Genomic DNA, 20,801 nt, shown 5'->3' on the forward strand with positions numbered 1-20,801 from the left:
GATGTCGCTCTGTGTCTGCAGGATGTGTCAACTGTTTGCTGGGCCGTTAATAAGGCAATAATTTGTCAGTGTTGTTTTTTCATCCTTTTCAGCTGCCCAAACAAAATCATGCTGCTGATTTAAAAACTCATTTTAGTGCCTATTGCTCCCCATAACTAATTTCAAGTCAATGATTTCCTCCCAGCTCACTGCTGGTGATGTGAAACTAAACTGTCAAAAAAAAAGTCAAAAACCGCAGCAGCTGGGAGGAAATCTGGAAACAAAACTCAAAACATTCAGATGTTTAGTTATTGGGGTCAGTTCTGAAGAGGCCACACTGATCGCAATTATGTGTGTGTGTATATTTAACTAAACAAGCTCCTGTCAAAATATTTGATATTATATTAATAAGAAGAGCATGTGTAATATAAGATACTGACAACAGCACAGGTTTATTCGCTTTGAGGGGGAACAGAGATTCCAACATAACCAGTGTGAATGCTTCACTTTTCCACTTTGAGCTGCTGCTGGAAATGTGTGACTATATTAGACAAAATAATTCATTGAAAAACGAAGGACTTGATCAATAGGTGAAAAGAAGTGTTTTAGGAGCCGCTCCATTCCATCAGAGTCCACTCCTTTCTTTGCGCATGTCCCTTCCTCTCAACCTTTAAAAGCATCAGGAATGAAGAATAGGGAAGAAAGGGAGGCGACAGAGAGGGAGGCGACCGCACAAATACAATGAGCTCAGAAACTGAGAACGACAATCCGAAGGCCGACTATCTCCGATCCGAAGTGAACTATTGCCCGGACTCCCCCGTCTCCTCTTCTCCGGAATCTGGGCAGCTGAGCAGGAGGCGGGACACCCAGACCACCAGCGGCAGCATCATCCCGGAGGAGAGCGGCAGCATCCAGCCCTTGGTCTCCTCAGCCGCGGCCGCCGCCTGCATCATGACATCGGGGGAGTTCATACAGACCGCTCCCCTGCTGGCGCACAAATCCAAGAGGAGCCTGCTGTACAAGGCGCTCTGCTTCCTCCTCCTTATCTTCCAGGGCGGCATTCTGGACTTCTACCTCATCATCTTCACAGACCTATACTGGTGCTCATGGATTGCCACGGACCTGGTCGTGATCTCGGGCTGGGGGATTTTCTTCATGAAGAATGCGCGGAGCAAGAGGGAGCGGGCCTGCGGCTTCCACCAGAAGAGCTCCATCTTCGGCTGCAACCTCGGGGAGTTCACCTACGCATACCTGGCCTGGCTCATCTATGTCATCGCCTGCACTCCGAAGGTGGTGCTCATCCTGGAGACCTCCATACTGGACCTGATTGCGCTCAAGGTCCCGTGCGGAGTGACCGGCTTCAAGATCATCATGCTGCTGTCCGCGCCGCTGCTCTTCTGCCTCATCAACTCCATCATCGAGGATTTAAATGGGGCGACACGGCATCACTCCCAGAGCTGCTTCATGAGCACCTGCCTTGACCTGCTGGACAGCTTCACATTGGTGGAAATGCTACTAAGGAACGAGATCCCCACCGTCTACCTGAAGTACACCGTCATCTCGGTGTATTTCGTGGCCCTGGCGGTGCCGGTTATCTGGCTCTACGAGCTGACGGCGTCGGAGCTGCGCTGCCGGTGGCTGTGGGCCCGCTTCTCCACGGGCCTGGTGGTCAACGCACCCCTGCTAGTGGTCAGGTGTTTCCAGGTCTATGTCTACAAGATGCCGGTGTCTGTGTTCATGTTCAAAAACATCTTCTTCTTAGTGTGTAAGTTCCTGGAGCTGGTGGAGCAGTGTGTGGCGGTACAGGGGGTCCGGAGGCTGACCAGCGGAAGCAACCCGGCGCAGTTCTCTCACTGCGTGTCCGAGAACGACATGTGTCCGCACGGATACGTCAACACACTGGCCGTCACCCAATCCTAGAGCCAGGCTGAGGGACGGGTCCGCGAGAGCCGTCTGCCCGCGGCTATGGCGGGAAAGTGGAGAAGTCGTGCTGCGTTCCAGACACAGCTGGAAATTGGAAAATCCCAGTTGGGTCAACTGCAGGCAACAAACTTACATGTAAGGTCCAGAGGCAACAATGTGTTATCAGCTTATGTATTTCTCCCATAGAAATAAACACTGAAAGGAAAAACTGAAACTTTTTGTTTAAATAGGGGAAACTTAAAAGTTGGCTTCATCCAAATTGCAAAAATCCAAATTTTCTCTGTTTCCTCTTGTAGTGAGTTAAGATTAGGCTTCCAGCCTCCACCTGTGTACAGTGTCAGGGCTCCATGAGCAAAGTGTCCATAGACCCCCGTCCACTTCATCATGGGGTGAAGACAGAAATCTGAGAGATAGATAGATATGAAATAAGACAAATTCCGGCGAAAACATCTGCAGTGTTCGATTCCACTAGAAGTAAGATATTTTTTTTATTTAGTTTTGCTGATCTGACCCTTTTAACAATATATGTGTCTTTCATGTCAAGTGCAAGTCTAACAAAATACACTAAAACCACACTATTAAATAGTCGACTTATGTAATGTCCAAAAATAGAGAGGAGAATTCACAGTTGCAATTTGCTAATTGGGTGCCTTGGTGGGCTCAAGGCAGCTGCTTTGTAGTTTGTTTTTTTCGAGGGCCAGCTATGATTCAATGCCAGTGCAAATTCCTCCACCAATTAACAGTCGTTAGTGCAGCTAAACTTTTCAATTTTACATGCAAAGATGTCCCTTATCCACCCAAAAAAGACAGTTTGCATGACCAAAAACCTCAAAAAGCATCTCCTCTCTTTGTCTTTTCATTCTGATATAAAATAACACCATTATCTAAACAACCTGTCAGCTCCTTTTTAAACTCTTGCAAATTTGTAAATGTGTATTTGTATGACAGTGTCCTACACATATCAACTTTATGCATTGGCAATGGTTAATTTAAATGCTGGCAAGTACCAGCTACAGGGCCCGATTAACCTGGTAAGGCCATGAGGTAAAAATTAGCAGTGGGCCCCTAGTAAACAAGTAGTTGCAGCCTTGTATTACATTTTGACACGGCTCATCTCTCCACAACTGGATAATAACACAGGAACCATCTTAAGGCTCTTTCCATTTAGTGGTGCATTTTACTAAACAGTGTTGTAATAAATCACTCTATAATAACTGCAACATATACAACCTGAGGCCTCTGAGGCCCCTGAGGGTCTCTATAGATAGATAGATAGATAGATAGATAACAACTAAAAACTGTCAAAGCAGTTTGCTCCTGTGTAGGTGTTTACAGCTATGTTGGCATGATATCAGATTACTGCATCTCTGAGTCCTTGGATCTGACTCATCTCTGCTTTCTATTTGGAATTCTTGCTTTTGGGGTGGATGACATTTTACATAACAGGAGAATGGATTTTCCAATTTTTGGACATGTCTGGAACATATCATCTGTACCAGCCTTACAATGCTCCCTTTCAGACCAGTCTACAGGTGCTACAGTCAAACACAACACCTGCAATAGCTTACAAGAAATGGAGAACAAACTGTAGTGCATTGGATCTTGTCGAGTTGTGCGTGTTCGGTCTGTGAGTTTCATCGCTGCACTTGAGTGGAAGACGGAGAGACAGCAGCTGGACTGTGTGTAGTGTTGGGACGTAAAGTGCAATTTGAAGAATCCTCTGATTAGACTCACTAGGGCTCTGCTCCACCCATGTACATTGGTGTTTTCTATTGATGACAGTGTTGTCTGCAGGTCTGTGCTGTTCTAAATGCTGTGTCTGGTACAGAGAGTAGAGTAGACACGTGTGTAAGTTAATGCCATGAATTAGGATCCAACAGTGCCATGACAAACAGGTTTTCTACAGCCCTTTTCAAATGGACCCTTGGCCAACAAGAGTTTCTGTTGGTCTCGATGGCTGTGCTACTGTTTTAGTAATTCTGTCACTTTTTGGAGAAAGAGTCCTAAAAGGTCAGTGGCTACTGTTCACTCTGACATCTGTCATTTTAAGCGCTGTACTTCTCTGGGCTACCTAAGGGCCCAGCTCTCAATTTCTCCTGAAAACACCCATTTATTCATCCATGGACATTGCTAAGAGGTCATACCAAGCATGCAAAAGTACTCAGCAGACTGGCAGAAAAGTTTATTTTCAACATTTTCAACACACCTGTGAGGCAAGCCTGGGACTGTTGATATTTTACTTTCTTAATACTTAATTAGAATATATAGAATCCCATCCCCATCTCAGAAAAAAGTCTGAGTCATAATCTTGACCTATAAGTCATAGCTTTCACATACAGCTGCACTAACTAATATTTTTCTATTAAAACACCAGTGTGTAATGTAATGCTAATAGTGAGGAACCTACAAAGAATGACTCAAAGCTCTGCAGTTCTTCTCAGCTCGACCGAGAAAAGGTCAATGTTATGTTTTGAGAGGTGGCAGGACAGAAACAGTGATGTCATTTTTATAATATGTAATGCATCATTGAAGGCACTGAAAAACCTTATTGTTGTGCTGATAGGGCCAGCAGATCATCAGTGCTCATCTGGGTGATTTTTCAGGCCAAACACTTGGAGGTCTTGTGGATTAGTGCTTGGTGCAGGTGTCTGCATGCTTCATCTCAAAAAACTGTTGGGTTGGAGCTCTGTTGTGACTCTGAGCTTGGCTAACAATTTCCCCCTGCTTCTGGTCTTTATGCTAAGCTAGGCTAAACAGGTCTCAGACCGTCTGCACAGGATGCACACAGAGGACACCATCATTGACCTTTTCGTCTGACTTTGGCTAAGACAGTCAAGTAATCCGACGAAAAGAGTCAGACTGTCCCGTTAAAATGACCCATGAAATTTCAACAAATTAAAAATGACCCAAATGCTGTACCCAGAAGGTTGTGTTGAAAATACACCTTTTTCGGAGTATGTAAATGTTTACATACTGAGCTGAAATAGAGACAATCTGTGTTCAGGTGCTGTTAGGAACGACACAGGTGATTCCAAACTCACTCTCAGTGGGTCAGTGCATTATTCACAGCAGTACATTCACTAGACTGACAGTACAGCTTTGTTTGAGTAACAGCAGGTGTAATATGTCATGGCATGATCATTGTCCTCCATGATGAGCTCTTCCATAGTAATGTTGTACCTAATAACTAGCGCTGATCAAAGTATATTAGATGTGACTTAAGATGATGTATAGTGAAGAGATATGTGCAATATGGATCAGAGGGGCCTGAAATGGTTTTTGTGCCTATTATTTTGGGGCTGAACGAAGTCATAGTTCATTGGGTGAATTTAATCATAGTGAGGATATTTGTGCAATTTGCCAGCTTTGTTTGCTTCTCTGTGAGTGATCAGTGTGTGCAGGTCAGAGGTCGTGCCTTCTGAGCGGTGTGGGAGGACTACTGAGGGGTTGAGACTGATGAGGAGGAAAATCCACCATAAAGGTCCATACCACTTTTTTGTAGGTTTGAACCAATTAACTACTTGTCCCAAATACTTTTCATTATTTCCAACATTCTCACAGAGTGCTATAAGGTTTTTCGTTTTTGCTTACCGCCCAGACAGCCAATAGTTTCTCATCATTTCATTACAGCATTGAAATTGAACTTGCATACTTGTGCAGACTCCTGTGTACAAAGCAAGCTTCATAAAGAAATGGTTTTCCCAGTTTGGTGTGGAGAACCTTACTGGCCTGCACAGAGCCAGGACCTCAACCCCATCTGACACAAACCAGGCCTTATCACTCAGTGTTAGTGGCAGAAGTGGTTGTGCGTCTGCACACTTTTGGCCATGTAGTTGTACATTGTAATGCCAACTGAACTGAAAAATAAACAAATCACAAAACAAGAATGAAATATGTAACTGTGATAAAAAAGATGAAGCATTCAAGGTGGCTTTTATGTGTAGCTCCAACCTATGTGAAGCAAGTTTAAGGTTTGTTCATGCTGTATTGAAATGAACTGATGCTAGTGACTGACTAGAGAACAGCAATCTCAAAGCATGCAGTTTGCTTAGAAAATTATCAGCATTGATGCAAGTATATGAGATTTGTGGATAAAAATGGTCAAACCTGCAAAAACCAAGTGTGACTTGCGAAACAAGTCACTTGTTATTTGACTTGGCACATTTTGCAAAAAACAGGGAGTTGATGATTTTTCTTCAAGTGTCCTGACACCAAAATGAATCGGTGCTGTCAGAAAATAATGGCCATGTTGCCTCTTGCTGAATCAGCTGAACTGCCACTCATAAGGACAGGCTAGAGTCAAACACAGCACACAAAGCACAGGTGGTAGTTGGCCAAACTATGGCACTGGATTCAATCTAGGTTTAATTCAGTTTCAGGATCTACAGAGCTTTCAACTCTGCCCTAAAAGTACTTAAAGTACTTTCAAAGAACAGCTTTAAAAGTAATTCCATGTCGGAAAAATTAGAAAATCTTCAACCCACTGGAATCCTAAAAAGGTGGTGAATTTCAGCTACAATGATAAGCAGACATTGCGATTGTCTATTTGACCAGTGTCCTACTGTATTTGTTGCATCTTGTACAGCTGAACTGACCATGTGTAAATCTATGCAGCTTCCCCTGGAAACTCTGGCTGCAGTGGTCGGTGATACAGGTAAAGGTGAGAGTATTGTGTCTCTTATTATGTCCAGCTGACACACCTTTCAATGGTTTTCAAACAGCTGATCATGTTGCTAACATAGATCTGGCTGGGTCTGCATGCTCCAGAAGGCTGTCTGAGGTCATGCAGGATGCCCTCTGTACGTCAGCTTTGATTGGATCATTGTGGGAAAAAGGGTGGGACTGAAGTTCAGTCAAATCAGCTGGAGGCGATGCAAATTAGAATAAATAATGACAATTAAAGTGATAAATAAAATTTTTCAGCCACATTTCATGTTCTTCCTCAATGGACAGTTTGTGATTTGCAGTTAAACGATGACCTTTGACCTCTTCCCAGTGGATGCTGTACCCTTGCTGGCTCACTGATGTAGTGTCCCCACAGCTGTCACATGTGACGCAAGTCCTCCTCAGTTTTCCAGCTATATCCAAACAGATTGTTTTTATGTGAAATAAGTTCCATACTTCCATGTCACATGATGACACATGATTTCAATGACAAGGACTATCAGCTGACGATGAGATGTGGTTGAAAATTCTGTAAATGAAGGGAATGAAATGATTTCTGTCAAAGTACTATGGACAAGGTCCACAATTAACTTTCACTCTCAAAGATGAAATAGAATCTTGGATCAATCCATCTTTGAAATTTAAAATCCCTGAATTGTTTATTCACTCTGTAGATCAGGATGCTGTTGTGAAGTTGACCCTGATGTTTGACCTTTGTGGAGGAGAGATCATAGAGGTGCTGCTATACACACAATATGACATGTTAACTACTTCAGTGGCTCTCTTGGCTTTGTTTCTCATATTGCACTGAGAACAGCTTCTGTTTGTTAATCGCTTATCATATCTTGCCAAAGTATTTGAAATGTTATATTTTATACTATTTTGTATTATTTCCTTGTGCCAGTAATCTACTAAATCTTTGCATACAGGATGTATTCTAGGCTGTTGGAAAGGCTCTCTAACAATCTTTATTTGGATTTGCACATAAAGCTTACCACACAGTTTAACCACAGGCAGGACCATTTGTTTACATTAAACTTTAAACTGGAGTACAGTGGGCCTTTAATGTGCATGAACAAATACAGTGCTTAACTACACTGAGACTACCAAAGGCTTTCATGAACACGGATAATGAAAATGAGCTAATCATGCTACACAGATTCAAATGTTTTTCTTCATGCAATGAAAAACACAATGTGAGCAATTTGACCACTCTCCCATCTTATATGGGCTTTTGTTTTCTTCAAACTTGTTTACAGGGAAAGAAAATTGCTGTTGTTTACAGACAGGATTCTATCTGTACTGTTAAGTTGTGTGGTGTATATCTGTACTGATATAATCCAATATATGTACTGTAGATGTAAGACAGAATATTATGTGGTTGAAATCTGAAATAAATCTGAGGAACGTACTGTACAAAGTGATTCTTTATTATGGATTCAGAGGAAAATGACTGCTTCTGCCACAGAGAAATGGGCTGTTCCATCCATTATTCAATAAAGACCTTCACTGTTTAATCCTTACACAGAGACGCTGAATACTTTTACTGCTTGGTGGAGCTTTCACCTTTTTTCTCATGGATAAAAAGCCAAACATAGAAGACAACACGTCACCTCAAGGTATTTCCTTCAATGCCATTTAAAAGCAGAAAAAAAAGCAACAGTACACTTCAGATTTCACTTCAGAATCAAAGAATATGTTCAACAATCATAAGGGCTGGCTGGCAACTCAATTTTTTCCACACCAAGCAACAAGTACACAAAACCAGATAAACCCAGCAGAGGGCTCTGGGATATAAATGAGCTGTAGACCACTACCCATGACCCCTCTGTTTCTCCCATTCCCTGTGTGCAACCTTTTGGGCCCGATGAGGATCTGGGGCCCTGGAGCAGTTGCTGCTTCCTAGTCTGTAAAATCAAGTCTGAGTGTGAACCACAAGCAAAAGTTCATTCATGCAGCTCCTATTACTAGACACTGTCTCCAAGAACTGAGGGCCACTGAGTCCATCATTTCTTCTCTCATCCAAGTCCAAAATCTCTCTCTCTCTCTCTCTCTCTCTCTCTCTCCAAATCCAGGTGCCAGATCCATTCCACCATTACGTATTTTGACTGAATACAACAAGTTCACAACCCTCTGAAAAAAATCGACCAAATGTGCATGTACATTGCATCAGTCACACATCTACTTCTTTGTTCTATGAAGGTATGATCATGTTGATTTTGACTTAATAACATATTAACAATACATGGGTTGTTCGATTCAGAATGTCACCAACAGACATTGGATATGTACCATATAAGCCCCACACTCCACTGGCCATACCTCTGTCCAGCAATAGTGCTATCCTCATCGAGTGTTTGGACCTCTTAGATCCTCCTACATTCAGGTGCCCATTGCAGGTGATGTTGGTGAACAGTGGGTGGACTTCGGACTGTGAGAATTAGTTTTCTTCAGGGCTTATGTCACAATATCTGAGATTCCTCTGAAACAGTTCCTCCTGCAGCCTTCTCAGAGCAACCAGTGGATCCTCGTTGACAGGGGGTTCATGCTGGGAGGACATTTTAGAGATGTAGCCTTGATCAGATCCACTGCTTTCACCTTTTCCACTGGGCTCCGGACCCTCATATTCATCTATCTCCACAGGTTGACAGTGACTGATTTGGGATAGAGGGAAATACTCAGTGTGCATGCTGGCACATGAGGAATTTGAAAGGTTTAAGTAAAGGGAGTTCTGCAGGGCTGAGCTTCTCTGGTGCGAATGAGCAGAGAGATGACTCATAGGTAGCAGGGAATCCTCTTCCTCATCCTCAATGGGAAATTGACCCAGGGGTTCTTGAAGGGAGAGCCAGTTCTGTCTTGGTGGTGGTGGATTTTCCAAAACAGGCTTAACTATGTTGACACATTCTGGATTGGGGCTGTGAGGATATACATGCTCTATCAACACTTCATCCAGGTTTGAAGGATACTGATGTTTACACTCAGGGTTCACTAATGGTACAAGTTCTGCCACTGACGATAGCTCATGTTCTGTGTTCATCTCAGGTGTAAGGACATGAACACTGTTGCCACTGTCATTGATTTGTACCTCACGGATGTAGACAGGAAGGCTATCCCTGATTAGAGGAACACATTCTAGAACTGCAGGGGTCTCCAACTGGTCAATGAGCATGTTGGCCTCCACCATGACCTCCTCCTCATCATGCACACACTCCTTCTCAAACCAGTCAGGATTTTCCAACTGGTACGCCTGGAATGTTTCAATGGCATTCTTCAGGGCTCTACCTGAGGCACAGTTGAAATATTCATCTCCACTGATGCCCTCAATGTGGTTGACCTGATCTGGCTGATACTTCTCAACATCTGCTATGCGGAAGCACAGCTCTTCAAAATGCTTCATCAACTTGTATTTGACTGCAATGTCAAAAACTGATGGCACGTCTTGTTCACCACTAATGTCATCAAAGTAAGCGACCATGTACTTGCCCAGCATTCCTGCCTGGTGCATATCTGGTAAGAAGAGGTTGAGAAAGGGAGTGAGCATGTCATCAGTAGGGGAGAGAACATCTTCCCTCAGTGTCACCCGACCTTGCCCGCACAAGGCCCTCCACTTTGCCTGGACACCTCGTGAGCACAGAACCAGAATTTTGTCAGAGGGATATTTAAGCTGTTGTCGTTGCCACTCAAGCCATCGAAGGCGACCCACCATGCCAACCGAGGTGGAATCTAGCAGATCCACCAGCACCTCTGTGCCACACTTTGCTTGGAGGAAGGCGCAGAGCTTTAGCACTATGTCCCTGTAGAGGTGGTGATCCTGGGAGTAGATGACAAGCACTTTGGGAGGTTGCTTAAGCTGCTGTCTTTTCTCACCTCCCACAGGTTCTGCAACAACACCAGGTTTGCCTGAAACTGCACAGGAGCAGATATAAGATTCCACCAGCAACTTAAAAGACATATAACTGAAAATGTTTGGTTATATGTGACTGACCTCTCTTCCTGCAGATGACATACATACAAACTGCCATAACTGCCATCACTACACACACGAACACCACGCCTAGGATGACAAATGTGGAGATAGGGACATCGCGGACATTTGTTGGCTTTGCTGTGGAAACTAGAACACAGTTCATTAGTTAGCAGTGCTGCTGTTTTGATAGAGTAAATAATGACATTTTTGGTCCCCATGGCTGAATCCAAATGACTTGTTGATTCCCTGATCAGGTGATCAAAGTTTTCAATTAGCATCTGAAGTCCACGTAAGTTGTTTTTCTTTTGTTTTTACAAAATCAGGTCAGCCAGTCATGGCAATCCTTTCACATAAAAACATATGTTGACAATATGGCTACATTTAGTTAGCCTGATTTTTTTAAGTTTAGACCATGATGGACCTCTGTTTTCATCCAAATGTGGCCTCATATATAAATGAACAAAGTATTTATAATTTGAATTTAAATCTGAAAGACTGGTGTGTGTACACAGTGCCAAAACTACAAACATACCTGACCTTGATAGAATTTCATTGCACATTAATGGATATGTTTCATATAGGAAGAATATGAGGTTTTGATTCAACATTCAACACTATAAAACAAGAATAAGCCCAAAGATCACTCTCTTCTTGGTTCTTGTCAGCTCACGATTCTCTTCGCTTTGGACTTATGCCTCATCTCGGGTAAGTAGGCTGCTGGCCTGCAGAATGCACTGAAGGCAAGCATTTTGCCAACCGACCGAAAGAAACCTTCTGCGAGGAACCTGCTCTCATCTGTGTTCCAACACAGCAAACGTTCCAACTGGAATGAACTGTGAGTTCAACAAACTCTGAACAACACTGCTGCTCCATCACACTCAGTGTGGGAATGAACCAAGATGTCATCATCCTGTAACCGCCTTCTGAACGGAGAGACAGACTGACTCATGCTGAGTCACTACGTGGGACAGAGCACATTTGAAAATGCCCACACAAGAAACAGCACTGCTGCTCCTCCCTCCTCCAGATCAACTTCTCCCCTTGCCATCGCGGTGAAACTTAACTTTTTGTGTGATATTGCAGTTGATGCTGCAGATTACTTATTAGGCCATACGTAAGATCTCCCAGCAACAGAGTAATCATATTGAATTACTTGAGGTACTTTTCCTTGTGCTTCCTTAAAATTTTAACTGCTCAACAGTGTGCTGAGTTCATTTCACTGATTGATGAGAGTGCAGTGTACTCAGGGCCACTCTACTGGCCATTAATTATCCAGCTACTGTTTAGAGTTTACTGTATCCTCAGTTGAGATGATCGCTGACCAGACAGTTTAGTTAGCTGGCTACCCCTGGTCTTGCATCAGCGTATAGCACCCCATTATACCAACTGTCCCATCATCATGATTCAGTGTACATAAGGCATTCTGACTCCCAGAGACTTTGCATTTATTTGGCACATTCTATGGTCCAAAGTGATATACATTAAATTCCTCAATGACACATGGACAGAATCTAGGAATCAAACTGCCAACCTTATGACTGATGCCCATAATGTGAGGTTTAGGGACATTGTACTCTAATCACCAGATACAGCATTGATATTCCACATCTGCCAACACACCAGAGCAAATGTCCAGAGTTCTCCTTCGACGGACACAGTCCTGGCCACATTGTGGGAAAAGAGGTTTGATCTGCAGGGAAGAATGAAGTCATGTTAAGTTCAAATGAGATCATAGGTAACGGAGCAGAATAGATCTGAGGACATTTACCTCAGCATCAAACTGGCAGCAGGATCTTGGCCATTCATCAAGGCTGAATGTTACATTCAGGGTCGTGTGATTAGCCTGGGGGAGAGAGTTTTTCATGTGCATAGGTTTAGCATTGAGGCAGTGCATACCAAGATAATTATTATTTCAAATGTTTAAATATTTTTTTTAGCATAATTCTGTTACATTTAAACATGAAAGCATGTCTGTTTAAGAAAATCAGAAAATGAGTGTGGTTTATGTTTAAGTCTATGTTTTTTATGGGGCAATCATGTAGAGGCACATTGTCAAAATGTCTGCAAAATAACTGTTTTACAGCAACAGATAGACTCCTGGTGTGTGCACATCTGTTGTCAACTTGCTTTGCATTTTCCGTTTTATTTGGTACACCTAGCTCGCACACAGGTCCACCATTCCGTGGTGTCACACTGTCGCACATAGATTCCCATGAGAATTGTGTCTGTGTTTTGAAGTGTGTGGCAAATCACCCAATACCCAGTCCCCAGTGGGTAATAACTCAAAAACGTATTCTGAGTTTTATTTAACAATATAAATAATAATTTAGTTAGAGCTACAGTTGTTTTTTTAGAAATCCCTATTTGCTTGATCTTATTCACTTCATGTCATTGTCCTTACTTACCTCTGTGCTCATGTCTTTGGCCTTTTTCATATTGTATCTGCTTTATCTGGTTTTATTTTTTTCTTTTGGAAAGCTCTTTGTAACATTGTTAAGAACAGTGCTATGCAAAGTTTCTTATTATTATTATAGTTTAAATAACATATGGATATACTCGATGGAGTAGATAGACAGTAGTGCTCAGAAAGGAGACATCTCTGAACTGCAGCTTAGCTCTCTGTGAGGAGACTGAGAGCTGCATTTTCAGGTCTCAATTTAAACCAAACTAGAGTGGGGGTCACATAAATTAAAGTGGTTTGCAAATATACTGAGAAGCCTTTTTTTTTTACAATCAGCAGAAGGAAGACTGCACAGAGAGACAGGGCGCACAGTTTCCTGCACTGAATAAAGAAACTGGGGTAAAAACTAGGCTAAGGTACAAAACACAGGATGTAATAATGAGCACATACGGTAATGTTCTGGGTCAAATCACTACAAAGGATAATCTTCTGTGTGAGACAGCCTATTGCACAAGCCTTCTTCAATGAAAGACGCATTTGAATCCCCAGTTTGATGTGACCTTACCTTGTATGCATGGTCTACATGTTGAGTAGTGTGCGAGCAGCTAACAATTACGATGTACTCCTCACAGAGTTTGTCAGGACTGAAGCTTACAGCCAATACAGATCTTCCACTGACTGCAGTGACCTGAGCCAGGCTAATGTTTGGCTCCCACAGACTTCCTACAGTACAACAACAGGACAACATGTTAGAAATTGTTTCCATGTTTTACTCATCTTGCTAGATTTTAGAATATCAAGGACATACCTCTCTCTACACAAAACTGGGTCCTCTGCATTGTGGGATCTTGACAATCTAGGTAAATCAGAATCAGAGAAGTTCATCAAAGACATGTCAAGAGGAGTCAAAGTTCCACAAATGAGCAAAGTGAAGGTTCCAAAAGATGCACAAAATCTCCCTCGCTTTATTTATTTCACCTAAAACGTCCTCGTTCTCAGCTTAACGGAATCTAACATTGCATTCTTGTTGCAAGTTGTTTGCAGATGTCAGACCTGTATGCCACCTATGTACATGTCTGACATGTCAGATTTTTTTGTTGCTTATTTATTATTACCAAAATAATGTAAAATTATGTGCAAAATTAATTACTAATCAGAATAAGAAGAATCAGAATCAGAAAAAGCTTTATTGGCAAATACAATTTTACACATACAAGGAATTTGCTTTGGTGAGGTTGGTGCATGACACATCTATTAAAATGAAGCTATCAGAAAAGTAAAAAATATAACAGTAAGTAAAAAATATAACAATAGTAGAAAATATAACTATAAGTAAAAAATATAACAATATAAATATATATACACAAGTCTGTTTTTTTTTTTTTGCTTGTTTTTTTTTTACAGAAGCACAGTCTGTTTTCAAAAGGAAGTCCAAGCCGAGCGTTAATGTAATGCATAGGGTTATGGTTATGGCAATGTCAATGTGACAAGTAGAGGCAGAGGTGGAGTGTGAAGAGTGTCGGGGGGGTTCCGGGTCTTGATAATAAGGCTGACAGCAGACGGGAAAAAACTGTTGTTGTGGTGTGAGGATTTGTTCCTGATGGACCGCAGCCTCCTGCCAGAGGGGAGTGTCTCAAAGAGTTTATGTCCGGGGTGGGAGGGATCAGCCACAGGGATCCTGCACGCCTCAGGGTCCTGGAGGCGTACAGGTCCTGGAGAGATGGGAGATTGCAGCCGATCACCTTCTCTGCAGACCGAATGACGCACTGCAGTCTGCCCTTGTCCTTGGCGGTGGCAGCAGCGTACCAGATGGTGATGGAGGAGCTGAGGATGGACTCAATGATGGCTGTGTAGAAGTGCACCATTACTGTCTTTGGCTGCCGTAGGAAGTGCATCCTCTGCCACTTGAGGTCCTGGGAGATGATAGTTCCCAGGAAGTGGAAAGACTCCACAGTGTCAATAGTGGAGTCACAGAGGGTGATGGGGGCAGGTGAGGCTGAGTTTTTCCTGAAGTCCACAACCATCTCCACTGTCTTTAGAGCATTGAACTCTAGGTTGTTCTGGTTGCACCAGGTCACCAGATGGTCAACCTCCCACCTGTAGGCGGACTCGTCGCCATCAGAGATGAGTACGATGAGGGTGGTGTCGTCCGCAAACTTCAGGAGTTTGACAGACTGGTGACTGGAGGTGCAGCTGTTGGTGCACAGGAAGAAGAGCAGAGGAGAAAGAACGCAGCCCTGAGGGGATCCAGTGCTGATGGTCTTTGGAGGTGTGTCTCCCCAGCTTCACGCACTGTTTCCTGTCAGACAGGAAGTCTGTAATCCGCCTGCAGGTGGAGTCAGGCACGCTCAGCTGCGAGAGCTTCACCTGAAGCCGGGTTGGGATGATGGTGTTAAAGGCAGAGCTGAAATCCACAAACAGGATCCTGGCGTAGGTTCCTGCGGAGTCCAGGTGCTGGAGGATGAAGTGGAGGGCCAGGTTGACTGCATCATCTACAGACCTGTTGGCTCTGTATGCAAACTGCAGGGGGTCCAGGAGAGGGTCGGTGATGTCTCTGATGTGTGAGAGCACAAGGCGCTCAAAGGATTTCATGACCACAGAGGTCAGGGCGATGGGTCTGAAGTCGTTAAGTCCTGTAGTCCTTGGCATCTTGGGAACAGGGATGATGGTAGAAGACTTGAAGCAGGCTGGCACGTGACATGTCTCCAGTGAGGTGTTAACACTGGAGACAGCTGATCAGCGCGGGGGGGGGGGGGGGGGGGGGCTTTAAGGTGGGAATTGGTGGAGGTGGTTGGAGCTGGAGCTGTTGGGAGGTGTCATCGTGGGTGAGGTTACCTTTGTTAAAGTCGCCAAGGACAATAACTAAAGAGTCCGGGTTGGTCTGCTCCACACTCAGTATCTGGTCTGCGTGCATACGCTGTGCGTCCTGCACGCCAGCCTGCGGCGGGATGTAAACGCCTACCAGAATGAATGAAGCGAACTCACGGGGTGAATAAAAGGGCTTACAGTTAATGATGAAAGATTCCAGGTCAGGAGAACAGTGCTGCTGGATCACTGTCACGTCGTTGCACCAACCACTTTTGATGTAGAAACAGATTCCTCCACCTTTAGTTTTGCCGGAAAGTTCCGTGTCTCTGTCCACGCGGAAGAGTTGGAAGCCAGCCAGCTGCAGCGCAAAGTCTGGAATTAATCCACAGGTCCACGTTTTAATGAAGCACAAAACCGCAGATGAGGAAAAGTCACTGTTTTTACCCGACAGCAGTTGTAATTCCTCCATTTTGTTGGGCAGTGAACGTACGTTAGAGAGAAATATTCCTGGTAACGCTGTGCGTAGACCGCACCGGTCCGTTTTACTCTCCTCCAGCGTTTCACTGCGTGAGCAAAGGTGAGCGCACCTTTGACCTGAATGTCCAAAATTTCCATTGTTGGGAGCAGAAAATTACTGGTGTTGTAGCCCTGATGTTCATGAGCTCATCTCTGGTGAAAGAGCTCCGGGTACCATCGCAAAAAACAGATTTAACACACAAAACAAAGCAATGCGCACCAACACACCGAGGCAGCCGTCCTCGGTGCCATCTTGGGTCTACTACTATTACTACTACTACTAATATACAAAACATACTTTAAATCAAATTTTACAGCATTTCCTGCGGTCTCTGTCGCGGCTGTGTGTGTGTGTGTGTGTGCGTGTGCTGTGTCTGTAACCCCCACCCCTCCCCCTCCTGCTCAATGCGTACACACTGAAGCCACCACATATCATGTTGTTGACCAATCATGCGTGGCTTGAACAGAAAAAAAGTTGAGAAAAAAAAAACAAAAAACCCCCAAAGTGGCTCCTCCTCCGGCTCCCAGGCAGGAGCCGGCTCCGATCGTTCACTTCAAAGAGCAGCTCTGAGAGCCGTTTGATTTGCGACTGACACATCACTAGTGTGCTGGTGTTGACTACAACTCACTGGGAACAATGACATCAGCACTGACATCATAGTTGCTGTGGCCCAACTCTGGTTTGGGGATGTTGAAGATGGAGACTCGATACCTCTCACCAGGGTCCACTACCAGCATGTTAGCTGAGAACAGCCACTGGAAACACAAAATAATATTGTCTGTCAGTGACATTTAATATTGAGGATCTGCTTCAGAGTCTGTTATTTATATTTTCGGTTAGAATATAGCTGTGCTTTTCATCCACATTAAAGTTAACAAGATCACAACGGAAAAGGTCCACATTAAGAAGCAACAGCCTGCTGTCATTCATTCGTGTCTTATAGTGTCATTCAAACTCAAAGGGCATAAGCTAGCTAATACTGACCAAAGAAAACACAGTGAACTTGATCATTTCCATTTAGGAGCTGTGTTCATATCAATGATGGACCAAGAGCTGAATGCAGGGCAGCTTAAGAAAACACAAGCAACTGAAGAACATATTCTGATTGCTTTGACAGCAAATACAGGGAAGAATGCTGCAATAAGTAAAACACAACCAAATCCTTCACATTCAACAAATTACATGGCATTAAGGAATGTGCTGCAAATACATTATGCAATAAAACAGAAGTTCCAATGGGACACGAAAAACTGGAATTATGGTAAAACCGTATGGTAAAGTGAGCATAACAATACCAGATGGACATATTCATAAAAACAAGAAAGGTCTGAGTAATCTGATTTGAAAAACACAAAAATAGCCATGACATTTGATAATGCCAGAATAAATGCATTACATAAATATGGAAGTTGTTGCGAGCCACCCACCTTTTCCCCTGATGGACTTCTCATTGGGAGTTTGTCTTCGAAAGAGTATCGAACACATAGATTCTGGTTGGTGGACAGCACCAGAACATGAAGCTCAGTGGCTTTCAGAAACCCAATACTGCCTGAGGAGGGACACAACAGAGGTCACTTCCTGTCTCCACTACATCAAGTGCAGCTAAACGAAAGTCGTCTTGTGAAATTTATGAACGATTAAATGTCAGTTTTCTTCGTCTACTACTCCTCCTCCTGCATCTTGCATCATTTTTATGTAACGCCTGAGACAGCAGACTGACTCACCATCATCCTTTATCTTCCAGTTAGCAATCATTACAGGCTGCAGGCGTCCTGTCTCATCTTTCCTGGTGTCCACAGACACCTGCAGCTCCTCTGGACTGCTGGGTGTGTACATATTAACATCCAGCCACTTACTGTCCATACAGTTATCTACACACACGCACACACACACACACACACACACACACACACACACACACACACATACTCACATATTTACAGCATGTCTTTGTTCATTTATTTCTTAATTTAAATGCAAGAAAGTACTCCATAACACTTAGCCAGTTTGGGGTGGAACACTGAATTTTGGGAATTTTGCAGACTACAGATTTTAAGATGGGGGTTCTATTTTTGTCCCCGCCGCAAGCAGGGCTCAGGGTGCACACCCCGCGCAGTGGTATTTTCGTGCAGTGCAGGCAGGCGCGCAGCGCACTTAGTATTTTGGTAAACCGAGGCGCACAGAGGTACGCCAGGATGGGCGTTGCAGTGCAGTGGGGGGAGGTCATCAATAATTAGCAACAGCCACGATTCAATGCAACTATCTGAGTCAGCACATACAGTCAGACCTAAATTTTTATATTTTGATCATTTTTAAAGGTGAGGCGAGGAGCTGGTGTGATTGGTGAAGACTGGACTCAGCTGTGTCAAACCCACCCCCCGCCTTCTCCCCTCCCTCCTTCTGAGTTGCGCCGCTGGGTGGGACTGAGATGAGAAGGGGGAGTAGTTTTACCGGCAGCGCAGTGCATGAAAATACCAAAGTCTGCGCCGCCACGCCCCATCGGTGAAGCAGACCTGACCTGACTTTGCGCTGTGCTTCTGCCACGCCGGCGGCAGAATCGAAAATAGAGTCCTGGGTGCATATTCTCTGTATGTACCTGATGCTAGTGACTAAATGTGTAAAATATTATTATAATCCTTAATATGTGTGAGTGAGGCACTTTTTTCAACTTCTCAAAAAATTAGAGCAACAAGTCAACACTAATAATGGGAATTAGGAGGAGTAAAATTCACTCACTTTTGGTGACGATACACCTCAAACCCTGTGGTAGGAAAAGAAGAGAAGGTGAGAAATAGGAGCAGTAGTGTCTCCAACCTTCAAAACATCAGCTTTACTGATGTGGCAGCATTTCACCAATGACACAAAATGCTTTACACAACAACAAATTTATCGTTAAATATTGAACAGAAGCGAGCATCAACAACTGTGCAGGGCCCTAAAAGGTTTGGCCCCATTATGTTCCAAACTCCACTGCCAAGACACTGCCAGAGATGTGCAACATGCAAGAAGAGAATACTTAGACATGTTTCTAGTTATTATTTCAACAAAATCATTTTGTTTCATCAATAAACCTTCACATGTTTTGGAAAAAAAAAGCCAAAACTGGAGCATAAATGTGACCTCTGGCTGATCCAGAAGGAAGAGAAAACTATGCAAGAAAAATTTCTTTGAAATCTTCTGATGCTGATGAAAAGATCCCAAGAAACCTTGGTGTTCATAAGGAGCAGCTGACTTCAATCCTTTTCCCTCCATGAGGACAACAGCAAATGTTTGCTGATGGGATGAAACAGGTGAACAAGCTGAGCCTGTGAACATCTTTAAGAGCAGAGGAACTGCTGTCTGTGAGAACACACAAAGTCACTTTGTGTGGGTTTACTTTACAGGAAATCACATCTCAACCAGCAGCCGTGTTTGAGTGTTTTATCAGTGTTGGCATCAATATACTCTCATGTCTCTACACAAACACATACTGACACAGTAATCACCACACATTCAAGCATCTGACAGAATTCTTAGTTAGAATTAGAACTCTTAAAATTAAATCTGTCATATGCTTCTTTTTTGTTTTAGTTTCACAGCATATAGAATGACTCTACAGGATGATAGCTGAGCTTTTTGTGATTTTTTAGGTCATATTCAGAACACTAATTACAATTACTATTTTGTCCACATAAAATGATTACAGTCTGCCAGTATTAATGTCCTGTTTGTTAAAGTAACAGAGTACTGCACAATAACAATAGTTTAGAAACATAGTAACAGAGGACAAAGCAGAAGAATTGAAAGAGTGTTACAGAAACTGCGCAATCACAAAACCGTGTTTGACGCATTCACGGACAGCACAGAACCTTCACCTAAAACACAACCGTCAGTGCTGGACAAAACCTTCTCCAGGCTCCTTTCAGCCCACATTCATGAAGTTACCCGACTGGCAGCTAAACACCTTCTCTCCCCTCTCTCCGTGGCCAGGGTCAGGCCGTGCTGGCTTACCTGTTGAGAGCAGTTGAGAGGAGGCCATGTTAAGATCCTGATCGTAGACGACAGCGACACACACATTAACACCAATAGTGATCGATGAAGGGTCATTTTCAAAGCAGTTCACTGTCACAGCAGCAGTCCCGGTCCACACACAATCTGTGTTCTGTCATGAGAAAACATGTTCAGACAGCTTCAGACTGCTGTATCTAAACTAAAGGGAGGAGTGGGAGAGTGACCGACGCGGCTGTCGATTAATGAAAAACTTCCTGCTGTCTATGGAAATCTCATCCGTTTACAGTAAGTTACTTCATGCTGCCTTCAGGGCGCTTGGGAATACACAGAACCCTTCAGTTGACTTTGGCCGCTCCCGATAACGCAATTATGTTTGCAGAATAATTATCCTACAGTGTCGTACCATTTAATTTTAGAGCTTTTCTTGCAAAATAGTTTATAGAAATAATTCACTTGTTCATGTTTTTAAACAGAAATTTAAAAATTCCTTAAGAGCAGGTGCAGCAGGTGAGGACAGGTATTGTATTTTACAAATCCGGAAGTCCGATTTT

The 20,801-nt window shown here is 43.4% G+C and overlaps 2 protein-coding genes across 4 annotated transcripts; one reads left to right on the forward strand and one right to left on the reverse strand.

Annotated features, from left to right (window-relative positions):
* The first annotated feature begins 624 nt into the window (after positions 1-624).
* On the forward strand, positions 625-7,535 carry tmem121b (transmembrane protein 121B). Its single transcript, XM_070991918.1, has one exon. It carries the CDS (start codon positions 721-723, stop codon positions 1,897-1,899), a length of 1,179 nt encoding a protein of 392 aa, XP_070848019.1. The 5' UTR covers positions 625-720; the 3' UTR covers positions 1,900-7,535.
* A 429-nt stretch (positions 7,536-7,964) lies between these two features.
* Positions 7,965-20,556, reverse strand: il17ra1a (interleukin 17 receptor A1a). 3 transcript variants are annotated; one of them, XM_070991915.1, is made up of 11 exons: positions 20,251-20,556; positions 18,997-19,021; positions 17,985-18,131; positions 17,688-17,809; positions 16,889-17,015; positions 13,744-13,791; positions 13,501-13,658; positions 12,303-12,377; positions 12,155-12,224; positions 10,553-10,681; positions 7,965-10,473 (listed from the first exon to the last, which is right to left on the reverse strand). In XM_070991915.1, the coding sequence occupies exons 1-11, from the start codon at positions 20,344-20,346 to the stop codon at positions 9,008-9,010; spliced, it is 2,463 nt and encodes an 820-aa protein (XP_070848016.1). In that variant the 5' UTR covers positions 20,347-20,556; the 3' UTR covers positions 7,965-9,007. The 3 variants fall into 3 exon arrangements, with proteins under 3 accessions (XP_070848016.1, XP_070848018.1, XP_070848017.1); XM_070991917.1 differs by having other exon boundaries at positions 7,965-10,467; positions 10,553-10,672; positions 20,251-20,532; XM_070991916.1 differs by having other exon boundaries at positions 10,553-10,672; positions 20,251-20,532.
* Between the last annotated feature and the right edge of the window lie 245 nt (positions 20,557-20,801).

This window comes from Chaetodon trifascialis, chromosome 22, assembly GCF_039877785.1.
Source record: "Chaetodon trifascialis isolate fChaTrf1 chromosome 22, fChaTrf1.hap1, whole genome shotgun sequence".
Lineage (NCBI taxonomy): Eukaryota > Metazoa > Chordata > Actinopteri > Chaetodontiformes > Chaetodontidae > Chaetodon > Chaetodon trifascialis.